Below are 26,605 nucleotides of genomic sequence, written 5' to 3'. Positions count from 1 at the left end.
AAAGTGAGATATGATGATTCCACAAAGGCAGATAAAGTACCTTACAGAAATGTCCACTAGTGTAACAGGTCATCCCTAAGAAAGTTCTACCAATGCTTAATCTTTGAGAGTGTTGCATTATTGGCAGACACTCCTTATTGTGACATTAAAGCCTCTGGACAGTCTGCTTAACTGGACATTGACAAGGAAATTGTTTTTACAGTTATCTAAAACAAAGCTTGCAAGTGAGATAAAATCTGAGAGGTAAAATGAAAGTTGCAATGACAAAAAGCTAAACAAGAGGTAGCTGCAAGCAAAGTTTGTTTCATGCACATCAGTCAGGACACAGGAAACAGCGCCATGCCAGAAACTGCAGGTACTTGCCCATAGCAAACTCAGACTTGTGTTACAAACAGGAACTACGACAGCAGCAGCATGTATGAATTTACAACTTATTAAGACTAATGTACCTGAAAACAAGGGAATTTGTTCTTCCAAATCCTAAAACTAAGGACTCTGTGATCTCAATGCCCTCTAGTCTCATCAAAGGCACCAACTGCTTTAACAGAACTCCCACCGATGGGGTGCCCATGGCCTGAAACAAGTTAATTAAAAGAGAAAAAGAGGTCACATGGGAACAGATGCTTCCTTTAGTCAAACGGTGACTCCATTATAACAGTTTCAAAGTGTGAACCACTTCCCAAGGCACTGCCATCATTTCAGGAAAAATAAAACAACCCATATATTTGATACAGCACAATGAATGCATTTTTTATCTGAGACACAAATTAAAGAACTTTTAAATTATAATAGTCTTCTTACAAAAACAAATTAAATCTACAAAACTTATCATTAACAAGATAATTTAATCAAGGCACGGTTTTAAGGTAAAGACTTTTTGTGGAGTGACAGACATGCAGTGTGTAGGACATGAGTCAAACCTCAGGGCACTAATAAATACAAGTCCCAATGTTTTAAGAAAGTTTGCTCACCTCTCTTTATCTTCTTCTGTCCATTTGTCAGGCAGAAATTATAAATTATGCACATAAAAACTCAGTGGAATTTAGAAATGTTCAGGGTGAAAATCTGATTCTGTATACTCCAGATGGCAGGCACAGTACAATTTGCACTGTGAACTCTAGACAAACAAGCTAAAAAAAACCCTTACAGAATAATTCTTCTGAAGCATGTCATGTCACCTTGTTATCGTAGCTCACTGTACCATCAGGCGTGGTCGCCATTATTTCTGGAGTCGAAGCTCTTAAGTGTCCTGGGCTCATGATACTGGGTTTTGCAACTCCAAAGCAAAGAATGAGGTAGTTTCTCCACAAGGTCACATAGTTGTCTCCACTGCCGGCAGTGCTGGTTTTCTTGGCATTAATTGGGCTACTAGGAATATAGAGAAGTGAGCACTAGGTCAGGATTTTAAATATTATTCATTGAATAATGATCCTACAAAGTGCTCAAAGAGAGTTGAACAGCTATCTGTCAACTATTGTCTGGACAGGGAAGGTCACTACTGGATAGGAAGTTTTATGAACTATCATAACATTTTCACCAGTAAGGTCTGAGATTCTGTACTTAGACATTCATATTGATTATTATGAAAAGCAACAACAACAATAACAACAAAACTAGTTCTAAATGAGAGCTTTGAACCAGATTTTTATTCAATGTTAAGAATTCTATATTAGGAAGTTCAGAATCTAGAGAAGATTATAATTATCTCAATCTCTGATATGAAATGAAAATGTAAGAGGGAAAATGGTGACGAGCAAAACAGAGGAAAGCACATAGATCCCTTACTTGGGGTCCACTAGAGGCATGACTGACTGGAGCCGAGTGAAGGCATATGGCCAGGCATAGCTGAGGGCTGTGGGACAATGCTTGGGCAAGTTCTCCTGTCGCAGGAAACTGAACAGGCAGAGGATCCAGGGGTCTTTGACAGACTGAGCGAATATCCAGACGTGGGATGGACTCTTCACATCATAATGGCTGTTGACCAGGACCGCATTCCATTCCACCAACCACTGAAGATCCACACTGTGGGTCAGTGGTAAGGTGGCCTGCAAGTGCAAGAGGGCAAGGAATCAACACAATACTGTAAACTCCACATCCTCCTCATAGCTTTTCCTGACCACCTCTGTAACCGGTCATGCAGTAACTCTGAAACCTCCTCCTACCACTACCATAGTAGTCATCACTGTTTCCTAGACTGGATGACAAGCAACCAAAGTACAGAGGTTAAGGACAAGGGTTGTACTTAGTATAGTTTTAATGTCATATAACACTGTGCATTGGTAAGCAGATGCTGCTCACTAAATATTTGTTGAACAAAGACATGACATTATTTAATTCAAACTAGACCAAAGATTTTCCATTTTAAAATTCTGAAAACTTATTAATCTCTAAGATTCATAAACGTGTTATATATATATATATATCCTAATTATAGGTATTAATAAATAATTTATTTATTACCTATTAATAAATATATTTATTAATAGGTAATAAATAAATAAATAAATAAATAAATTTAAAGCAATAATAATTACTTAGGGAGATGGCTGAGTTTAATTCCTTTTATGAAAGGCATTTTATTGATGACTTTTAAGGTAAGATATCTATATATACTTGTCCTATGTTATCAAGCCAAACATACATTCTAGAACCTTTTGAAAGATATCAAATCATGTAAGTTCTTATTCATTTTCTTTTAAGACCAGAAATCAAAATTTACAGAAGACCAAATTTCAAATAATACAGCTGCAGTACCAGGAAAGAAAATTGCCTTTATCTTTGTTAGGCATTTAACCCAATCCATTTTCTCAGCTGGGTCTAGGAGTTCCCGTGGGTCAGAGCACCCACTAGTGGCCTCGTTGGTTAATACACCATTGAGAAGAGATTCCAGCCCAGATTCTTCCCAAAGCCTATGACCAGAAAACCCCCAGACATCCCAAAGTGCTTCATTTATGACTTGGGGATTACAATGCTGCTCTCACTCCATCTTTATGTGAATGGGAGGTAAGAACACCTGGCACAAAGCAGCTACTGCCTGCCCTATCTCCCCTCCTGTGCATCTTCGTAACTGCAGAGTTGCTGCCCTAATTACCTTGGTTCAAGGTTTTGACTGAACAAAATCACATGAGCAAAATATAGCTTGCATGGAAATAAGATCTGTGTATAAAATAATAAAACTTGACTCTTCCATTTCAAGTTCAAACAATTTGAATTTCTAAAAGATGCAGTAGATGTGCACTGCATGGCTAACAGTTTTAGTATTATTATTATTGTCACAACCATAGCAAGAGCAAAGCTACTAAAAGATATAGATCTGGCCGAAACTGGTTTGGCTCAGCGGTAGAGCATCAGTCTGTGGACTGAAAGGTCCCAGGTTCGATTCCGGTCAAGGGCATGTACATTAGTTGCAGGCACATCCCAGGTAGGGGGTGTACAAGAGGCAGCTGGTCGATGTTTCTCTCTCATTGATGTTTCTAGCTCTCTATCTCTCTCCCTTTCTCTCTGTAAGAAAATCAATAAGATATATTAAAAAAAAAAGATATAGATCTGTTGAATTTCAGTTGGAAAAAGTCACATAAATTGTTAGATTTTCTAGTCACTCATAGCTATTTGTCAACTATGTTTGTATTAATTTATAGTTATTTGACAAGAATATGTGAGGGACATTGGCAGTGTGGATTCTGCATGCATTCAGGATGTGTCCTGTTCTCTTCAGCTTTGGAGCTGAAATTAGTCTAGGTTCCATGAATGCATTGTATAATTTGTAAAAAAAAAAAAACAAAAAAAAAAACAACACACCAGATAATTAAAATCAATTTCCATCTCTTTTCTACTTATTCATGAAAACTGAAGCTGCGGGAAAACCAAGATGGCAGCATAAGGCAAACACCTATACTGCTGCCTTGCACAACAATTTTAAAACTGCAACTGGAAAATAGAGTGGACATAGTCCAGAACCACCAGAAAGCTGGCTGAGTGGAAATTCTACAACTAGAAGGAAAGAGAAAAGGACACTGAAACTCAAAGGAGCTGTGGAGGTGTGGGAACTCATGTGCACGGAAAGTGCAGGCAGCTGAATATGCCCTGGCTTACTTGCAGTGCACGGAGAGGGCAGGCAGCAAACATGTGGCTAGCTTTCTCGTTCTGGAGGAAAACAAAACCTCCTGACTGCACTAAAATCCAGCTCCATGTGAGACTTTGGGTATCAGACTCATTCAGGGAGAAACTGGACTGTCTGGCAGTGGGCAAAACTTGAGAGCAGCCTTCTCTCAGAGGTGCATGCAGCCATGGCAGTGGGATACAGAGACACCGGGCCCTTGTAGGGTGTAGATGATGGGGGAAATCAAGGTTGTCTGCTCCACCCTGAGACTTTGCCCCATCCAAGCCGAGCACAGAAGCCCTCCCAGTGGGTAGCTTTCTTGTTCTGGTGGAAAACAAAACCTCCCGACTGCACTGAAATCCAGCTCCGGGTGAGACTTTGGGTACCAGACACATTCAGGGAGAAACTGGATTGTCTGGCAGCAGGCGAAACTCAAGAGCAGCCTTCTCTCAGAGGTGCATGCAGCCATTGCCATAGGACACTGAGACAAGGGCCCTTGTAGGGTGGGGTTGATGGGGAACCAAGGCTGTCTGCTCCACCCTGAGACTCCGCCCCATCCAAGCTGAGCATAAAATCCCTCCCAGCAGAGACACTGCTGATCCTCACAGCCAATTTGTCTGGAGGTAAACTCCCCCCAGTTTAACTCCAGTAAACAATCAAGGCTTAACTACAACAAAACTGCACACACAGCCCACAAAGGGTTGCATCAAGAGTGTCCACCTCAGGTAACTGGGGAGGCTGAGCTACTGGGCTCTGCTAAGATGCCTAGCACACAAAGCAACTCCATCAACTTAGGAAGCAGATAAATGCAGAGACAAAGAGGTAGGCCACAAATGAAGAAAATGAAGGAAAACAAAAGACTGGATATAGAGTTCAAACACCATGGTTATAAGGTTTTTCAAGAATTTCCTAGAAAAGGCAGATAAATTTAATGAGACTCTCAAGGATATAAAAAAGGATCAACTAGAAATTAAGCATACACTGACTGAAATAAAGAATAATATAAGGAAATCCAACAGTAGACTAGAGGATCCCAAGAATCAAGTCAAAGATTTGGATTACCAAGAAGCAAAAAACAGTCCTTTAGAAAAGCAAAAAGAAAAAAGAATCCAAAAAGTTGAAGATAGTGTAAGAAGCCTCTGTGACAACTTCAAGTGTACCAACATCAGAATTATGAGGGTCCCAGAAGAAGAGAGACAGCAAGATACTGAAAACCTATTTGAATAAATAGTGACAGAAAACTTCCCCTACCTGGTGAAAGAAATAGACTTACAAGTCCAGGCAGCACACAGAACCCCAAACAAAAGGAATCCAAAGAGGACCACACCAAGACACATCATAATTAAAATGCCAAGAGCAAAAAGACAAAGAGAGAATATTATAAGCAGCAAGAGAAAAACAGTTAGTTACCTACAAGGGAGCATCCATATGATTGTCAACTGATTTCTCAACAGAAACTATGCAGGCCAGATGGGAATGACAAGAAAAATTCAAAATGATGAATAGTAAGAAACTACAACCAAGATTACTCTACCCAGCAAAGCTATCATTTAGAATTGAAAGGCAGATAAAGAGCTTCACAGTTAGGAAAAAGCTAAAGGAGTTCATCACCACCAGATCAGAATTATATGAAATGCTGAAGTGTATTCTTTAAGAAGAGGAAGAATAAGAAAAACATAAAGATAAAAATTATGAGCAACAAATACGTATCTATCAATAAGTAAATCTAAAAGCCAAGGGAATAACAAATCTGATGAACAGTATTAACTGGTGAATATATTAGAATCAGGGGTATAGAAAGGGAGTGGACTGACAATTCTCGGGAGAAAAGGGGAGCAGGGTGTGGGAAGAGACTGGATAAAAATTGTACACCTATGGATGAGGACTGGGGGAGGTAAGGGCAGAGGGTGGGGTAGGAACCTGGTGGAGGGGAGTTATGGGGAGAAAAAGAGGAACAATTGTAATAATCTAAACAATAAAGATTTATTAAATTAAAAAAAAACTGAAGCTGCTAATATGAACTTTATAAGGGAGAATATGTTTGTGAGACAAATAAAGCTGTACTAGTCAGAGTTCAATTAGGGTCAAATCTGGGCCCTATCACTTCCTTCTGTGTGACTATGACCCTGCTTCCTTTAATGTTTTTGAGTTTTGATACCTAACAGAGTCAAAATGATACTAAACGTGAAAGCACCTTATAAACTGTAAAGCACCCTTAAATATAAGTACAATAAATAATGTGAATTAGTTTTCTTAAAAAAGCCTGAGCAATTCTTCTTGAAATTGTAGTTTTCAAAATATTATTTATATACATAAGGCTCAATTTTCATTTGAAACTAGAGCCCTGGTGCACAAAATTTGTGAAAGGGGGGAGGTTTCCCTCAACCCAGCCTGCACCCTCTCCAATCCCTCAGAGGACGTCCGACTGCTGGTTTAGCCCTGATTCCCAGGACTGGGCCTAAACTGGCAGTCAGACATCCTTCTCACTATCCAGGACCGCTGGCTCCTAACTACTCTGCGTTATAACCTCTAATTGCTCCCCCTACTGCCTGATCATCCCTAACTGCCTCTGCCTGCTAGCCTGGTCACTCCCAACTCCCACCCCCTGCTGGCCTGGTTGCCCCCAATTAACTCCCCTGCTGGCCTGGTTGCCCCCAATTAATCTCACCTGCTGGCCTGGTCACCCCTCACTGCCCCCTCTGCCTGCCTGGTTGCCCCTCACAGCCTGCTTGTTCAGCCGTTTGTTTGTCCCTCAATAACCCCCCTGCCGGCCTGGTCGCTGCACACAGCCTGCTATTCAGTCATTTGGTTGTCACTCACTAACCCTCCTGCCAGCCTGCTGTTTGGTTGTTACTGTGAGGGTATCCTGACCAGTTTGGATATTGCCCTTTTATGAAGAAGGGTATAGATTATCTGACTGTCTCCTAAGCCAGTATTTGAAAATCCTGCCTTGTTTCCCTAAGTACTTTATTCTTGTTTTGTTAATTCTTACCCGAGGATATTTCCTCCACTGATTTTTAGAGAGTGGAAGGGAAGGAGGGGGAGAAAGAGAGAAACATCGATTTAAGAGAGACACATCATCAATCAGTTGCCTCCTACACATACCCAGACTGGGCTAGGGATCGAACCTGTAAACCAGCTATGTGCCATGGACCAGGTAGCACACCTGCTACCCTTCAGTGCACAGGCTGATCCTCTAATCACTGACCTATACTGGCCAGAGTTTCCTAAGAACTTTTGAATCAGTTTATTAACCTGACATAAACCCCCTGAATTCTTCCATAACATTTTTATTTGTGTCTCTTTTGTTGGACATATCCAGATCTTATACTTACAATGATTAGCAATAATAGTCAAATATGTACTTACTGAGTCTGAAACTGCTACATGAATAAAACTTTCAAGAATGGAAGAACTTAGCTGATCCATGACATCAATCATAGGCCTGTCGTCATCCTATACAAAGGAAAGGTGGTTACTCTCCATGGAAAAATGGATCCTTCCTATCCAGCCCACTCCCTTTGTCTAGAACATGAAAGCAGAACAGTGTGCAAGACAGTGATAAGGGTTTTCTCACAGAAAACCGAGTGTCAAGATAGTTAATGGCAGTGGATAAAACTCCCTATGTTTCTGAGTTGAGTCTTTCAAGTTTCAGTTGAAGATAATTAGAACTCCCATTTCACACTGCACTGAAAAGACATGCACCTGAATTTCAAAAATTCATACATGTGCACAAGAATTTAAATACTGTAACAGACATTATTCACTGAAGCATTGGTGTTGTCATTAATTTTAAGGACTGGAAACCTCACAAAAATGTTTTGCCTGATCTCTAAAATGCTACTTACTGAAGTCATTGATCTGCTAAAATAACAAATGGTTGACAGTGACTGAATTTAGTCCTAAAGAAAGTGCACTGGAGACTAACCACATACTCTCTTTGGTAACTATGTAGTGTATAGCTATTTGGTAAAAGAAGCATATTGGAATAGGCATAAGAAAAAAGTATCCCAATTGTATATTTTACAATGTGGTCCCCTGACATTTCAAGTTCCCACCTGGTACCATACTTAGTTATTCTACCTAATAAAAGAGAAACATACAAATTGACCACACCTTTGCTATGCCCACAAGCCCCGCTTACCAGCCAATTAGGGCAAGTATGCAAATTAAGCCAAGCAAGATGGCAATTAATTTGCATATCCAGGCCACAGCGAAGACTAAAGATGCATAGAAAGAAGCCAAGCGCTGCAGAGAAGCAAGCAAGCAGGGCGGGGAAGAAGGAAGGGAAGCAGCGGGGCAGGAAGAAGGGAGGAAAGCAGGCAGGGTGGGGAAAAGGGAGGAAAGCAGGCATGCTGGGGGAGAAGGGAGGAAAACAGGGGGAGAAGGGAGGAAAGCAGGTGGAGCAGGGAGAAGGGAGGGAAGCCCTATTGCAGGAATCTTCCTGCAAGGGACATCTAATTATAATTGACTACATTCCCTACACTGTACTTTACATCTCCATGACTATTTTGTAACTGCTAATTTGTACTGCTCAATCATTATTCTAAATGAATGTACATATATACATATATGTGTATGTTAGCCACTCTTTATTATAGAGAAGCTCAGATATATAAAATTGTTTACTTAGAAACCTTATAGGAAAGCTTTGGAATATTCTTCTTCATGTATGAGGATGATTTCAAAATGAGAATGAGAATGGATTCCAAAGAGTCATGCTGGTATAAGAAAACAACATATTGTGTGAGAAACATCCCATACAGTCTGCTGGAATAGCAGTTACCAGTATGAACATGGGGCTTTAGAGGCATCTGTATTTGGCTTTTAATTGTGGCTCTGTCATGTCCTAGCTATTGATAAAGACTTTTAACCTCCCTAAACCTCAGTTTTTATACATTGGGGATAATAACAATACTCATTCTTAGGTTATTGAGAGAGTTAAATAAAATAATATATGTGAGGAGCACTTAGGTAGCACTGATTCTTACATAAAAATTGTTATCAGTATTCTCATAATTAGAGACTTAAGGAGTTTTACCAAAGTATAGCATATCTCAGAGATCCATTTACCTGATACCAGAGGCATGGTCCTAAAATATATTTCAGATAGCTACTGAAAAAATGTGAATAACCAGGACAGTGACAGATTTAAAAATACTGGAAAGACAATGACCATTTTGAGGATCGCAAGTCAAGACCCATGATTTAAAACAAGAAAAAGGAAAGTACCATTTTTTTCTAAAGAAGTAGTGGCATAAAAAGCTGTGCCATGAGCCTGAACACCTGAACAAGGGTGTCCTTGACTGAGGGTGGGATGTTAGCTGAAGTTATAGCACTTAATCATGGGCTTATTTCTCCCATCCCAAGGGACATGTTTTCTTATGATGCCACTGTTATAAAGATTAAATGACTTTCTATTAGCCAGACTGTTTAGTATCTTAATTATTTTAAATGTTATACATTGTTTTCTTAAGTTCATTTTCTATTATAAATGTAATAATGTCTGCTTACTCTGATGTATGCTGAACATTATGAAGACAAATGATCTATAACTTAATCTTAATTCTTCACTTTTTTATAAGCACTATCTCTTGGAGAATGATAAACAGGCTTTTCTATTGCTCTAAGATCAATAGTGCTGGTTCATAATTAAAAACCCATAATGAAGCAAAGATTATTTGTTGACATCATGTGTAACATGACAGAACATAATGTAGTAATGCATCATTTACAATTTTTAATCTAAACATCAAAACTCTTTAAAGGAATAAATTGGGAACTTCAGAAGAATAATCCATACCTCAGGCTGACCCAGGACAAGAAATAAAGCTCGGATTTCCTTGAGTATTAAAACGGACAGTTTGCGTGTGGCAACCTGAAAACTGCAGAGTAAAACCAGAGCAAAGCCTTCCACAGCATGGAGGACACTGCAGTGGGGACCTCGTTCCGACTGCATTCGGTGGCTGGAGCCATTCGCAATAAACTGTGATACAATAAGAACAACATCTATATCAGAAAAATAACAGGGGAAGAAGAAACTAATCTTTTATGTACATCTTTGGGCACATTTAACCTTGTGATACTAAAATAGGTCATAATGGCTTAGGTCCAGACATGTCTATAAATTCATTGTTATTCATGAAATATCATTGGTCCCTTTTTGTTTTTAGATCCATTGTTACTTTGGGATACTATAAACTATCTGTTATCTAAGAGAAGAAATAACTTTCAAAGGTTATTAACATTAATAAAAACAAAATTGCTTACATCCATATCATATATTACTCTAGGTATTCAATCAAAGTGGCCTAATTTATTTTTTATATAAGTCCTCAATAAACTTTTTAGACACTATTAAATTGCATCTTCAAAGATTCACTTTCTAATTAGACTTGTTTTTGCATTATATTCTAATCTAGGTTTTGGGTGTTTATGAGATGGATTCTGAATGTTCCCAAACCTCAACCAAATGAATGTAAAATGCCAGCCAGACAACAGGGCAGAGTCTGCCTTCGTTTCAGTATTCCTCCTACAAGCATATGTAATCCTTTTTTTATTTTTTATTTTGTATCTATCATCTTTTTGCACGTATAGAACACAGGGAAGGAGAATGACCTGGACCTCATCACTGAAGTCAGCCAATCTAGGATTTCAGCCGATCGCTAAATACAATTATACATCCCTGAACACCCACGTTCCTCAGATGCTCAGGTATGTTCTTCTCCAGCTAGATTCCTTTCTCTGTCTGCTCTTTGCTAATGCCATGCCACCCTTGCCCTAGTTCTCCTCTGACAACTCTGCTTCTTGATGAGCTCTTCAAAGTGTTATAATGAAGTTTTACCATTTAGAACTGAGGCATGAAAGAATAAAGAAACTACAAGACTGCACTTTCTTCTCTGTAGATATGGATAACACAACCATTATGCTGCCACTATGAAAAAACCTGGAGGGCAGCGAACTTTTATATTCACATCCATATCCATATCTATTTCCATATCCAAAATTCAGCTCTATCTCCCTGGCCTATTGTCATTGCTCTTATAAATACACTTATAATCATAATTCTCTGAAAAAAATTCAACTCCCTAAATAGCCTTGTTAATGTTAACAAATCTAACCTGATATCTAATAAATCTAACTAATCACCCCCTGAGTTTCTTAGTCACAATTTAGGCAGATGGGAAAAGTAAGGCCACCATTTGGGAGCAAGTTCTGAGGTAGCCAAGAGTAAGAACTCCAAGGTTCCTGGGCTCCAACTTATTTACATCCATGGGACCAATGGGAAGAATGTGAACATCACCTCTGAATTTCTGATTTTGTTGGCTTGCTCATAGATTTTTCCTTGAGTTTGTATGACCAGTTTCCATTGGGTGAGCAGCTGGAGCAGTAATTTCAGGGAGGAGTCCAGGAGGCTGTGATGCATGTCATTTACTTCACGGAGCAGAAAGGTGGTGAAGCCAAACAGGACATCTTCCCTCCAATCTGGGAAGTCAACCAGCAAACCCTGAAGAGAATTTTGTGCAATATGGCGCAGTTCATCATCCATATGAATGGAAAGCCTGTGCAATGAATAAAAGACAAAAACATACTTCTTTAGCTTTTCCTCTAGATCTATGAAGGAATATCTATAGGTCTCTGCTTTTTACTTATGTCTAAAAAATGGTCACCCTCTCCTAATATATTATTATATTCTTCACTCAGCAACCCTAACATTAACATCTTATATAACCATGGTACTAATCAAAACTAAGAAATTAATATTGGTACAACACTACAGGATTTATTCATATTTTTAACAGTTTTCCACCAATGTTTTTTCTTCTTCTGTTTCATAATGCAGTATAAGATACCACATGACATTTAGCTGTATATGGAGACTTTTGATACACTACCGACTAGAAGAATAAATTATTATCAAATCCTACCACTTTTAAAGATTAGAAACCTGAGAACTAGAGAAAGTAAGGGACTCAGTGAAAATGAGCAATTAAAAGTTAGTTCAGGTGTCCTTAATTAGTTCGGTTTCCAAAGGGATGTTTGGTTGTCAGAGGAGACACTGTGGTGATCACATGTTGGAGAGTACTGCTGGCATCTCTCTAACAGGTAGAGGACAGGGATTCTGATAAACCTCTATAGTGCTCAGGACAATGTCCTATGACAAAGAATAACCTGGCTCCAAATGTTGGTAGTGCCAAGGCTGGGCTAGTCAACTAAAACATATCAGTGTATTTCTGGTTTAACCTGTATTAAATTTCAACTTTGGTATGGGGCATTATAGTTAACATATACTTTATAAATTCTTTCATTCATTTACTCAATAAAAAAAATATTGTCCAGGCACTATACCCATTGCATACAGGCTTAGGGTTCCGGTAGGTAGTTCAGTGTGACTGTGTCTATTGGGTAGCGTGTTGTGTAGAACAATTCCAGAGAAGGAGCAGGGGCAACTCAGGGAAGGTCTGTGGACCACCCTGGGAAGCAGTACGGCAGAAAAGGGGTTAAGTGTGCATGCTCTGAAATTAGAGCCTAAACCAATATCTTGCTTCTATAACTCATTAGTCATGTGACATATGTTACTTACCTAATCCCACCTAGCCTCAGAGCCTCATTTGGAAAGTGGAGACAATAACTGTCCCTGCATCTCATAACCATGCTGTGAGGTTCATTGAGAGGGTCTGTGTAGTGTTTAGCTCCACAGATAGCATGAGGTAAGCACTTAATAAATGTTGGTTGTTTTGATTAGAAGAAAATGAATGCATTCTGTAAATTATGGAAGTAACATGATTAATTCACATCTGAAAAGATAAATAGACAGAAATATAGAGGATGCCTTCAAGAAGCAACAAGACTGAGGGAAAAGGCCAGTCATGAGGGCATTACAGTGAGTTAGATAACAAGTGTTGGGGGTGTTCTGACCTGAGACAAAGAAGTAACAAAGAAGGGAGAGATACAGACAAAGATGTTTAGGAGAGAGAATTTCCAGGCCTCAGAAGCCTGGAAATGTTCAATGTCAGAGAAGAAGGTAGCCAGTCCATGGGGGCCTCCCACAAACAGGGTAGACATTATCTCCAAGAAATAGAAGAGGAAATTGTGACCCGGAGAAATTAAGGAACTTTCTTAAAATCCAGGGTTCTGATCCCGGACTTCTAAATTTTTATCTAAAGTTTTTTCCTAAAACAAGTGTGATCCAGTTATATAGTTTTGAATGAATAGTATTTTAAAAACTTGATAAACAAATACTGTTCTTATTGCCTAAAAAACACTAACTGGTCCAAATATCCAGCAAAAGCTCATAAGTAAGCAGATATGTATAAAGTCAGGGAAGATCTATTTCCTGCTCCCAAAATAAGTTCCACAAAGTTGTAGAGAAGGAAGATGGAAGGAAATTCTTGAGCAAGACCCAATTAAGTCCACAGTTTTTAAGGAGATCACAGCTGCTGAAAGAAAACTGAGACCCCTATTAAAGCCTAACTTCCAATTAAGAACTGTCTGAGACAGGAATTTATAAACTTTGTATTTCAATCAGCACCTCTATTAATTCTTTCATGTAGAACTCTAATATATAATACATAAAATCTGAGCTGCTCTGGTTAAGGCTGGAGTAAAGGGAGTTCCCTCGCCCTTGAAGTCCACCCATTTGGGAAGAAATATTCCTTTACTGTGCAAGAAGCTTTAAGTCATGTTTGCAGCTCAGAGTGTGAAAACACTAGCTTATGAAAAAATGCTTGATTTCCTCACCTTTTAGTTATTACTCGTGTTTACTGAATTTTACCTGCCTATGGTCCTGAATAGAGAATAAGCTTCGGCAGGTTACAAGCTACCTTTTAAAGACAGGAACACCAGGCACTCAGTAAATGTTAACTAATGATAATGGCCACTGTTATGGACTGAATTGTGTTTTCCCCAAATTCATGGCTAAAATTTAAACCACCAGGACCTCAGAATGGGACATTATTTGGAACTAGGGTCATGCGGGAACAAAGTAAGCCCTGATCTATGATGATCTCATAAAAAAAGGGAAAATGTGAAGACAGATATGTACACAGGAAGATCATCCTGTGAAGATGGAGGCAGAGAATGGGGTGATGCTTCTTTTCCAAGGAATACCAAAGGCGGCCAGAAAATGCCAGAAGCCAGGAGAGAGGCCTAGACCAGATACTTTCTCCCAGACTTTGGAAGGAACCAACCCTGCTGGCTCTTTGATGTTGGACTTCTAGCCTCCAGAACTGTGAGACAACAGATTTCTGTGTTTAAGGCACCTGGTTTGTGGTACTTTATTATGGCAACCTGAGCAAACCAATACAGTCCTGAAGCCAGTCAGCATGTCTTCAGAGTCAAACTGAAGGCCATGTCACAGTATTTAGATGGAATTTTTAAGTAAGGGCCCATGCTCTCAGCTTTCCAAATGAGATTAATTCTGTTTTTCATTTAACTTTGCTCTCATTCATAATTTGCAATTTAGCATCTGCTTTATCTTTAAAAACACAATGTAGGACCATTTTAAGGATTGTGAGAGCCCCAAGGTTGTATAGTTCTTCATATTTGGGGGAGGAGGAAGGGGAAAAGCACTCCTCTTAAAATGATAGCTTTCACATTTGACCAGTGTAAATGCTCAAAAATATCACTGGAGTATAAAGAGCCAGTACTTTATGTACATTTGTGAGAATGTACATAAAGAGGTGGGGGCTGGGAAGGAGGAGCTTTGGGAATAGAAGACCCAATAGAAGATAAAAGTGGTTTTGAAGAAGAAAAAGGTCCAGACTGTCGTGGAACTGAGACTGAGTGAAAAGAATGCATCGAGATAAGTCTGGGTTGCAGCAGGTAAGGGAGAAGGGGACAAAGCTGGAAGAAGGGCAGCATGGGTCTCTATATTTGTTCCTTGAAGAATAGGAATAGACAGCTGCCAATCAGATATAGTTGCTATTTCTTCCACCCAGATCTTTCTCACTTTTATTTTTATTAGATTTTATCAGAAAATCACAGATCATCTTGTGACAAACATAAAACTTACTATTGTAAAGCAGGAAACAGGAAAACAACAACCATCTAACAAGAAAGAGAAGACTTAGAATTAAATGAGAAATGTGTCCAGCCATTCTAACTGTTCAGGGTGTGTAGGAAAGCCGTGTAGCGCTGGCCTCCAGACTGGCAGGTGCTCTCACATCTCCTTGTCTAGTGAGCTAGGAGTAGGGCTGAGGAGAGGCCAGTTCCCCAGACTACTGCTAGGCCATCACACAGATAAACTCAAACAGAATAAAAGGACAAGTCCTTCACTTAAAAATAATCTACAATTATAGTAAAAAATTGTGTTAGGAGAGAATTTTGTGTCAGTGATTTCAAGAACAGAGAGACTAGAAGAAAAGGCAGCTCATGCAGAAGTCCAACCAGCAGGACAAAGCCTAAAATGGAATCAAAGATAAATGGTTATACACAAAGAAAACCATTAAGGAGGCTTGAAAGGATTCCACAATGACAGCCATAAACACAGAACACCAGAAGCCACTATTGCCAACATCGTTGCAGCTGTCTTTTCCAGGCAGCTGCCATGCGTGGCACTGACCAGTCGTCTAGATTCAACATGCAACAACATTCTGCTCAGGCTGGGCCAGGGTAAACACTTGGCAGAACCTAGAGCTGGTGATTGCACCCTTCACTCCTCGCTCCCTAAAGGACTTTTCATGGAAAACATTTTCATAAAGGTGAGCCTTGCGTTTTAAAAGAATCAGCATAGCAACTTGGAATAATTTTGTTGTACAGAGCTGCATGAATTAAAAGTAATTTCAAATTCACAAGTCATATCCAGAAGAAAAGAGCCATTAGGAGAAAAGGCCTCCTCCGAATGGTTGCAGTATAAACAAAAGGTCATTAGGAAGAGGAGAGGGACCAGCACCCCATCATGTCACCAAGGGCAGCAGAGGAAATGGCATTAAAGTGAAGCCCAGGAGACAAGGGATTCTAAGAGAAGGGACCTGCTGACAGGTAGACTGCTAACCTTGGGATCATTTACCAAAAGTGTTGGAAATTTCTTTTCATTAAAGAATAAACTCCCACCATTTACAGCACTTTGGACTGCTTTATTGAGGTGATATATGCAACTGAGACCAGAGTTCTCACTAAGCTACTCAAACCAATGAGCCACCTTCCTAGACAGTCCTATACTGGAAAGCAGATAATAAATGATAAATGATAAATATTGTTCAGAAACCATAGATCACTGACATATGTATATAAATTTCCACAGATTATTAGGAAACACTGCAAAAATGTTTTTACCTGTCAGTTTACATAAAACCATTGGCATTTGTCAGTTCCATTTGGCTTCAAAAAATTCTGTAAATCTGAGCAAATTCTGTAAATGTTCTTCTATTTAATCTCCTTGTCAGAAAATAGAAATTGATAGGTGGCCAGCTTTCTTAACATGCATACAAACGTGCATTGTACATCATGGCATAATATGTTCTTCAATTGTAAGGATACCTAAAAATAACTAATATTTGCTGAGTTCTTAAATGTATTGTAGGCACTATGCTAAGCAATTCATTTGCATTATCACAACCATATGATAAATTCTTAAAGAGGAGCAAACTTTTAGTTTTTATAAAATGATGCAAGAAGTGACAGAGGACAACAGCCTGGAGACTGTTGAAGGAAAATGTTCTTTTTATGGTCAAGGTACAGAGCAGGAGACATCTGGGGCTGGTGAAGAGTGAGAAAGACGGTGACTGCCATGGAGAGAAGTAGCCCTCCACCATGTAAAGAATTCTTAGGGGACCCACATGGCTGAGAAGCGCAGACTCTGCTGACTGCAGGAAGGAAGTGCTCGCCAGGATTCCCATCACAATGTCAGGAAGGCCTGAGTAGCTTCTATGGAGTTTAAGTGGACAGATTCCTCCCATTCAACCATAACAGTGGGCTGAACAATACATATATTATCAGGAATTCTGTAGCATGGAGAAAGGGGTTTGCCTATTTCATCCCATACACCACTGTCATGACAAACATACTCACAGAAGTCTGAGGTTAGACATTACCTAAAACGTGGGAAGGGGACCCTAGGAGCAGTTGTGTGGGGCACACCGAGAAACTTCTTATCCAGGGAACTGAGCTGGGAGGGACAGGAAGCTGGCACAAATACTGGTCTTATTTTGCTAATTATGATGAAATCCAAGTTTTTCTCCAGTGAAATTGTACCATGAATGTGACTGTGAAGAGTCTGAAATAAAAGGTCTCACGCCTCTCTGACAAGACCGTATATTGTCTCAACAGTCCATTTAACCCAAATGTGATTGAACTATAGGGAATAAAATGATGACTTGAAAACCACATTTATTACTACTGCATTTCTTCACTTTTGTCCTCCTCCCCTCTCAGGGAGATATGAAGGGGCCTGTTTTCTCACAGCTTTCCCCTGAGGAGAAAAGTCTCTGGCTTCTTTTGAAGCTTATGAAAAAGGCCTCTTCACTGGCTTCCCATGTAAGTCCAGTCATTTTTAAAAATTTGTCCTAAGATGTGAACTCTCAAGAGTATTTACTTGTTCTCTCCTCTCATAAGAACAGTACCCATTGCTTTGGGTTTTGTGAGAATGTACATAATATCAAACATGAGGCACTATAAATAGCACTGACATTTTAACCATATCCAACAGAAATCCCTCCTGACATGCCTAGCTCCATGGTCCAAGATTCAGGCACCACTGAACAGGCTATCAAGGTGATTCCAGAGGTAAGAGTGTCCCACATAGATTTACAGCACAACGGTATTAGAGACTTTACTGCATGACATTTTAAAAATTTTGTATTTCAAAGGCTTTAGTGTATGTCATCACCACCAATCAGAACTTCATTGATGTGAGTGAATTTTCCTTCTATTCCAATTTAATGATAACTGTCTTCTCCCTCCTGCCACATTTTTCCCTGAATTAATCAAAGTGTATATATTTTATATAATTTAGTCCTCAAAAACAGTCTTATGATATAGGCAGTATTATTTCAATTTTACCAAAGGAAAACTGATAGGCTGAGGTTAAAAGTTGTCCAGATCACATGGCTAAGCAGGCATGCAGATACAGGATATCCAAATGATTCTGTTTTATTCTCATTGTCTGGTACTATCTAAAATCTCTCAGATGGTGACCTCTCACTCTCTGGTGGTTAACAGGCCATGGAGAGGGGTTTCTTTCCTACATTTGTCACCACGGTCACATCCAGCCTTTTCATTCAGCAGCTCTTCCTTTACATCACACTACCTTCTCCACTTTTGTCCTTGGCAAACAGACAGTCTGCCCTTAATATTTCTGGGTAATTTGGGTACCACTCTATTCATTCAAAGTCTACCATCACTATAGGAGACACACTATTAGTATGGATTATACCCCAGATTATTTTAGTCTCTTTCTTCCTCATTTCTCTCCACCTCCCAATCACCATGTTTTTTGTTTTGTTTTTAAAATGCAGATTCCAATGTAGCCTGGCTAGAGTGAGGCCTGAGATTCTGAATTTAAAAAATATATATATTTTTTATTGATTTCAGAAAAGGAAGAGAGAGAAAAAAAAACCATCAATGATGAGAGAGAATCATTGATTGGCTGCCTCCTGCATGCCCCCTATTGGGGACTGAGCCAGCAACCCAGGCATATGCCTTGACTGGGAATCAAATTGTGACCTCCTGGTTCATAAGTCGATGTTCAACCACTGAGCAACACTGCCTGGACCCAATCACCACATTTATTAACTCTTTTTTTCCTCCTTAGATCTTCTCACATGGGATTTAAAGCCCATTTTTTAATTCAGGGTTTTTCCCTCTCTTCCCCACCCTGCTCTGCTTCCTGGGATTATGCTCAAGGCACATTCCAGTTGCTAGGCCTCAGCAAAAAGCCTAGGCTGTAATTTTTCTTTTTATATTATATGTGTTATTTACTGTTCTTACAATAAAATAAACTAGTAAAAAGAAAATAATAAGATGTATAACCCATGGACAGCCAATAGTGCAGTGAAGGCCTGGCTGGGGCGAGGGAGGGAGCAGGGCAGAAGAGGTCTATGGAGGTAAAAAGGGGACATCTATAATACTTTCAACAATAAAGACACATTTTTAAAAAAATAAAAGAACACAGGGGTAAATGCTAGAAAAAAAGAAAATCATAAGGCATATAAAATAAATTTACAATACTGAATGTATTTATTGAAAAAAATTCCTATAGAAGTGGATCCATGCAGTTCAAACTCATGGTGTTCAAGGGTCAACTGTATGTTGGATGGGCTGTAATTTTTTTGACTTTATATTCTTCTTAAAGTATGTCCTAAACATGGAGTGGAAGAGAGAAGAAGGAAACAAGGCCTGGAGATCACCGGTTATAGAAAAGTACAAGTTACTTTGTCTGGTGACAAAGCTAGCTAGAATGGTAGTAGGTTTTGGTCAGAGGTACCAAGGCCCGAAATGGTGATCTTCAAAGAAATGAATCTTCAGTAAACCCCACAAACCAGCATCATCTTTGTGCTAGTGGTGACTGGATGTAGGAAAGGAGTGGTTGTGTCACATTTGGAATGAAGAGCAATGGGGAAGAACAGTAGGCTACAGAAGTCATTGATTGATAGCAGGAAGTGGTCAACAGAGGAAATCACGCTGGCTGTGCAGAGTGACCACAATGGCCAGAAGACACGATACTCCATGGCTATATCCAGAAGCCAGGGGAGGCCACTAGGTGACCTGCAGACATGTGAGATGAGAGCTTGGGTTTTTGTTTGGGTATTGATGGAAGGGTGCTCTCTAAGGCTAGAGAATGTGGGTGAACAAGATCATTTATACATAATGCAACTTTTATTCAGTATGCACTAATATTTGCTACTCTTTATTCCACTGTTATCAGATTAACCTGCCTAAAATGAAAAATTTTTATCATGTTATTCTTCTGTTTAAAATTACATCAGTCTGAATGTCTCAGCTAATATTAAAGATGAGCTGAAAATCGACCTCTCATGTCTTATTTCTATTTATTTTTATCATTGAGTTTTTATATTCCTTTTTCTTTTATTTTTTTTTCAAATCAAGATAACTTTTGTTCTCCCCTTCCCTTTCCTCCATGCACCCTGTGGTTCTTATGATGTTGCCTTCTAAATGGCATTTAGATCATTAGCCACTTTTGATTTATGAATTGATAGGCATAATTGTAAATGAGAACCTGAGATCAACATGAGAAAGTTAAGCTTACTTAACAAAAACGATACAATCTCACTCAAAGCAAATTAACTTAAGGTTCTAGTTGGACTGTGGTTCTTGTGTGGGATGGGGAGGATGATAAACATATATTTGGGACAGCTTTCTAAAGTACTAAACTAGCTGAGGATCCCTGTTACCCACCTTCTTGCTCCCGCCATACCCCAGGGGAGTTTTCTGTGGGCTTCAGATTGAAATCGGACCTAGAATGAACCTTTTCCCAGTCAGACTCATCTACTCACATTCCAGCCCCACAGCTGTGACAGCTCACACCAACCCCTTAGCCTTTCTGAATTTCATCTTTCCTTCGAAGGGCAGCTCCAGCTCTACCTTCTCCTGGGAATTATATGTCAATTTTCCCAGGCCACAGTAATCCTCCAGGCACTGAACTTTGTGACATTTTGTGCTGTTAATTGCATAGTTCCAGGCCTGGGATTGTTAGTTACCTTATGTATTTGTTTCTACTTCAGATTTTTAATTTTTTGAAACTCTTGAACTCCACAAAAATTTTCTTTATTCCTCCTTGACTACACACAGTACCTAGAATAATGCCTCATTTGGTAAATCTTTGTTAGTTTTTAACAATCATTCTCTTTTTGGGTAAATCATGACAAAGGATTAAAATCAATTTAATCAAAGAGTGTCCACAACCATTCTCACCTACCTAGCCAGCAAGTCAATGAGTTCAAGCTTTGACATCCCATCAGGAAGCAGCCGAGGAATAGCAGCAACACATGTCCTGAAAAGGTCTATTTTGGGCTTTCTCTCACCCCTAAAATGTGAAAACAAAGTTTAAACATAGTCAATGGTTATGATAAATTTTAAAAAGTCAGTCAACTCTGTGAACAAAGACTAGAACTCATGCTTTCTGAATCACTGTCTGCTATTTGCTCCATATTATTCTCAAATGTTTATGCTCTTTATAGCTTTGCCAGCTCTGATAAAATTAATAAAGATTTAAATGTTAGTCAGAGTTATATATCTGAAAAGAAAAATACTGATACCAATAGCATTCCACCATGCCACTTGCCATTCAATAGGGACTGCATTAAAAACACTGAATTTATTGAAATTCCTAAATGCATTAGCATGTAAGAAATATACAGTAGTTAACCTATATCTAGAACTTAAAAGTGGGACTTTATACAAGAATACTATCTCTAACAAGCATGGCATCTGGAAGCTTCTCTTCATGATAAGTTGTGCTTCTCCTCTAGAGCTTCCACCCCATTTTTTAAATGAAGTGCTTAAAAAATGTCTTATTTAATGTCAACTAAAATACTGCAATGCATATTTCTGATTTTAAAAATTATTCCATGGGCCTGACATCTACAGAGATTCCTTCTTTCTTTTTACTTTCTTGAGAATAAATGTCAACAAGTAATTAATGCCTTCTGTACTGTTGTAAAATCTGAGAGAAAAACATAAATTCTATAATAAATTGCTTAAATTTTTAGTTGTTTAAATAACTACCTTCTTAACCACATATTTTACCAATAACCTTTATAGAAAAGCTTAACTACCCATCAAATTTTTCAAATAATCCAAGTGACAGCATATTTCAATTCTGATGATTTAGTCTTCTGAGAATAAACATAAAATTGTCACCAAACTAATATAATTATTGAACACAAATATAATAATGAAAATGCAAAGTAGCATGGTAGTAATTCCTTCTTAGAAAAGTAACTGTGGTCTTAATAGAAATGCAATATGGAGAATTCTCTACATTCTAAAGATGATAACATTACTTTCTAGCATGCTTTTGTAAGTTTGTTAAGAATGAATACAAAGCTGTTTATGTGAAAAATAAAATACTTCTATGTTAATTTCTAAAATACTTTGCTTCTGTAGAAAGTCATGAGACTATTTTCTCTCCTTTTTTTCATGGTCCTGCATGGTGTGCATGAGAACTGTGGAGAGAAAATTATTGTGTCATTCAACTGGCTAAAAAAGGGACCTACAAATAATTTCTTCAGTACCTGTACAGAGGTAGAGCTCAAGGGCCTCTTCCAACTGTTCACATTCAACTCTGCGAGTCACTTAAGTAGTCCTCATAACTTGCTCACTAGATATTTTAAACAGCTGGGATTATTGGCCATATCTGTCAGAAAGCGAATGACCTTGCCTAGCCTGAAGTCCAAGGCTAGTTCTTGCAGGCTTCCAAGCCTAGATTAGAGTTCTAATTGGTGTAGGATTTCCTTTTACCACTGCAGCCCTTGCTCACTGAGCTTTTACAGGAAGCATGTGAGCCCCCAGAATATAATTTTCACTAACGTATTATTATTATTATCTGCTAGCATGAATCATAAAAGGGATGGGAAATGGAAAGGGCATGACACAGAATGCTTAGTGTTTAAGTTCAAACCTTAAGCAGGGCCTGGGAAAGTGGTGGACCAACCTTGAATATTAACTCCAATAATCATTCCCATTAGTGTGGTGTGGACCTCAACACTCTTCTCCTAAATGTGGCAATGAGTTACTCTCCACTCAGGAATCTGCCTTAGAACCTAGCATGAAAAATACTCCTCATCCTATTTGGGAGTCTCAAGATGGTTCAATAGAAAAAAGTACAGCATCATCTTGGAAAAAGTTTAAGGGATTGGCTAAAATACAAATGAAAAGTTTACATGTACATTTAAATCTGTACCTGTTTATGGTTTTGAATATATTGTTTTGGTCCTTACTCTGTTTTGTGATCTCTTGATTATTAACAAAGTCTTCCTGTAAAGACCTTTCATTTCTTTACTGTTTTAAAATAGGCAAGAACTCTAAGCCAGAAGTTTGAAAAGAATTTTGTATATCTTCTATATTATAAATTTAAAATTGCTTTAATATATTAAAAAAAGTATGTACTAATGATGTTAAAGATTTATGGACAATCTGGTAATTATAAGTAAGAGCTAGAGCTACAGACAATATATTTAACGTTATTATCCTTGGTCAGTTTCAACTCTGCTGTCACTTTGGTTGAAAAGTCTTTATATGATTTTTATCTCATTATACAATAGCATGCATTGTATAGCCCATATTTTTGTTAAAAATGAATTTATATATAGTTTTGCTGACACAGGGAAAGATCTTGGAAGAATCACACCGAGCCAAGGAATGGTGACAGATTTCAAGTGGAGCTCTGATGAAAAGGCTTTCATTTTAACTTTATATGATGCTAAATATTATTTACTAATAAAATAATTCTGTGATTTTTACTCTTCATACTCTTCATTTTGTCATTCTTTGTTTTCAACATGCCACCCTTGTAAAATACACACCCACAATATAAACTTCCCTATATAGGTAGCAACTTAAAAAATATATATATATTTTATTGATTTTTTACAGAGTGGAAGAGAGAGGGATAGAGAGTTAGAAACATCGATGAGAGAAAAACATCAATCAGCTGCCTCTTGCACACCCCCTACTGGAGAAGTACCCACAACTAAGGTACATGCCCTTAATCGGAATTGAACCCGGGACCTTTTAGTACCCTCCCTCCACTGAGCCAAACCAGTTTCGGCAGGTAGCAACCTTTTAACTAACTGTGGTATTTGGAACTGAATATGCTGAGTGACAAAGAAAATTTTCCTAACTATATATTTTTGGAAATTTATGCCACAGGTGCCAAATATAATTCAATTCACAGTCCAACAACAAAATAGAAACTTTATTAAGATCTCAAGTTAATGCCCTGGACAGTTTTTTCTCAGTAGTTAGAGCTTCAGTGTTCAGACTGAAGAGTTGTGGGTTTGATTCCCGGTCAAGGGCATGTACCTCAGTTGCAGGTTTGATCCCCAGGCCTGGTTGGGCACATGCAGGAGGCAATCAATGGATGTGTCTCTCTCACATTAAGCTTTCTCTCTCTGTGTATCTCTCTCTTTCCCTCTGTCTCTTTCTCCCTTTCTCTCTCCCTCTCTTCCCTCCCTTCCACTCTACCTAAAAAAATAAATAGAAAGATATCATTGGGTGAGGATTTAAAAAAAAAAGTTAAGTTAAAACCCCATCTTAGTTTCTGCCATAATTAATCAAATATAACAAATATAAGTTGCATGAATTTCTTCTGTAGAACTCTGATTACAAATCTAGATCTTAGATTTTGGCTAAGAACATTTCATTTCTATATAACATTCAAAGTTATGAATGCTTTCTTAAAATCCAACATTTCTATGACATGGTTGCATAGAGACTATTCAGCAAGTGAACTTGACATTTATTAAGATGTAATGTCTGTAAACTGGTGATCAAGCTTGGGAACAAAACATCACTTCTGAAAAAATGAACTATAGCACTGTGATCAAGCTTGAGAGCAAAATACCATGTCAGAAAAATGTGAACCAATGAATTTGAGTCTTGAGCCCATTTTCTAACTTACTGGCCTGATACTTCCATACAACCAAAATAGATCAATATCAGGCTTAATTTTCAGAGTTAGTAAAATATTATGAAAGTATGTTTTTACAACCTTAACACTTCTTAAAAATCTGATTCTACAAAGGAAAGAACAAAATACAGTTGATTCTTGAACAACATGTGTTCTTCAACTGCATGAGTCTACTTACACAGATTTTTTTCAATAAATATGAACAGTACTGTAAATGTATTTGATCTTCCTTATGATTTTCTTAATAACTTTTTCTTTTCCCTAGCTCACTTTATTGGGAGAATAAAGTATATAATAAATACAGCATACAAATATAAGTTAATCAGTTGTTTACGTTATCAGTGAGATATCTGATCAAGAGTAGACTATAAATAATTAAGTTTTGGGGAGAAAAAGTTACCCACAGATTTTCAACTGTGCAGGGGTCAGTGCCTCTATTCCCCACATTGTTCAAGGGTCAGCTACACAGAATAAATGAGAAGAATCTCTGCTGGTGTCTTCTGGCTATTCAACCTTTTGTTGAGACTTAGTCCTCACTGTACTCACGTGATCATGTCCTCAGGTTCTTTGTTTAACATCTGGACGTTAGTTAGCATCATACACCTTCCTACTTCTTTATCAAGGTGCCTTAAAATGCTGTCCACAGCTTTTCGTACTTGAGAATAATATAATGACATGCCTGAAAAAAAATGCATTATATTTACATCTTTGATTAAATTTATCAAAGAATGAAATATTAGTGTATTTAGCCTCTGCATCATTTTTTACTGAAGATTTATTATGGGTGATGGCTTCTTTGAACAAAGTCTAATTCATCTCTTATCTGCAGGATTGTTAGCACAGTGCCCTGCACTTAGTGGGTATTCATCAAATACCTGTTTAAATTAAGAATAAGTAGGAATTCTAATACTTCAATAGGAAATATTTTTTAGAATAGTTAAACAAGGAAATAGAAAGTTCTACTTTAGAATTTTTATATTTCTAAATTAGTACAAGAAAATTCACCAACATTAATGAAGAAAATTCTCACTTTGAATGAGGATATACTCTGAAATATATGTGTGAATTTTAAAAAATAAAATAAAATAAATGACTTCACATCATAAATTTTAAAATAAAAGAAAATGTACTTTAGCTATATTACTTTACTGGTTTCATTAAATACAGAGTCAGTGTCCTACAGGGAAAGACACATGTACAGCATATGTATTTCAAATATACATTTTATATGTTTATGTGTATAATACAAATTGCATTGCATTTATAATGTATACTTTAATAAAATAATTATTAATGGTTATTTCTCATGCATTAAATCTTTTTGAACTCCTTTAAGCATTGCAGAAAAGATAAATACAAGGTGTCCCAAAAAATGTAAACACACTTTAAAAGCTGATGGCACAATTTTGAAAATGAAATGTATTCTAATAAACACTGCTTTTATAATTATTCAAAAATACGTGTATACTTTTTTTTGGAACACTCTATATTTAAAGCAAAAGATATCCCCATGTATTTTTATTAGGCCTTCAAATTCTAATTACTATCTTAACAAATTTTATAGTAGGTTTATAAATTCAGGTACTCAGAAAGAAGTAAACACAAAAAACCATATTTTAGGATTAAGATTGCTAAATTACAATGAAACTCTCATATAGGCTAAATCCATAATATAACCTAGTATGTGTGGTAAAACACAGATTAAACTAATTTTACTGAAAAAAAAGAAGAAAAAAAACTATAAAAATAAACAATTAAATGGATGAATAAATAAATGTATATGTGGTTGCTTTATAAACAAGATTATTTACCAAAGGACACAGATATCTTAGAAATCTAATAAAAATGATAGATAATCAACATTAGAAGTTTGAAAAGACCACAGAAGAGTCTAACATTAACATGGCAAAATGTTT

At 37.8% G+C, this 26,605-nt stretch overlaps 1 protein-coding gene across 11 annotated transcripts in view; it reads right to left on the bottom strand.

Annotated features, from left to right (window-relative positions):
* FRY (FRY microtubule binding protein) overlaps positions 1–26,605 on the bottom strand; it is a 459,465-nt gene that overhangs the window by 149,795 nt on the left and 283,065 nt on the right. For all 11 annotated transcript variants that reach the window (XM_036454766.2, XM_045588489.1, XM_045588490.1 and 8 more), the window contains 8 exons: positions 25,236–25,368; positions 20,976–21,083; positions 11,403–11,661; positions 9,903–10,085; positions 7,469–7,555; positions 1,786–2,045; positions 1,179–1,368; positions 450–574 (listed from right to left, as the gene is read on the bottom strand). In XM_036454766.2, the coding sequence (XP_036310659.1) occupies positions 450–574; positions 1,179–1,368; positions 1,786–2,045; positions 7,469–7,555; positions 9,903–10,085; positions 11,403–11,661; positions 20,976–21,083; positions 25,236–25,368 (1,345 nt within the window). The remainder of the gene's footprint in view (positions 1–449; positions 575–1,178; positions 1,369–1,785; positions 2,046–7,468; positions 7,556–9,902; positions 10,086–11,402; positions 11,662–20,975; positions 21,084–25,235; positions 25,369–26,605) is intronic.

The sequence above is a fragment of the Pipistrellus kuhlii genome, unplaced genomic scaffold (genome assembly GCF_014108245.1).
Source record: "Pipistrellus kuhlii isolate mPipKuh1 unplaced genomic scaffold, mPipKuh1.p scaffold_m20_p_3, whole genome shotgun sequence".
Taxonomy (NCBI): Eukaryota; Metazoa; Chordata; class Mammalia; order Chiroptera; family Vespertilionidae; genus Pipistrellus; species Pipistrellus kuhlii.
This window is presented reverse-complemented; position numbering and strand designations above follow the sequence as displayed.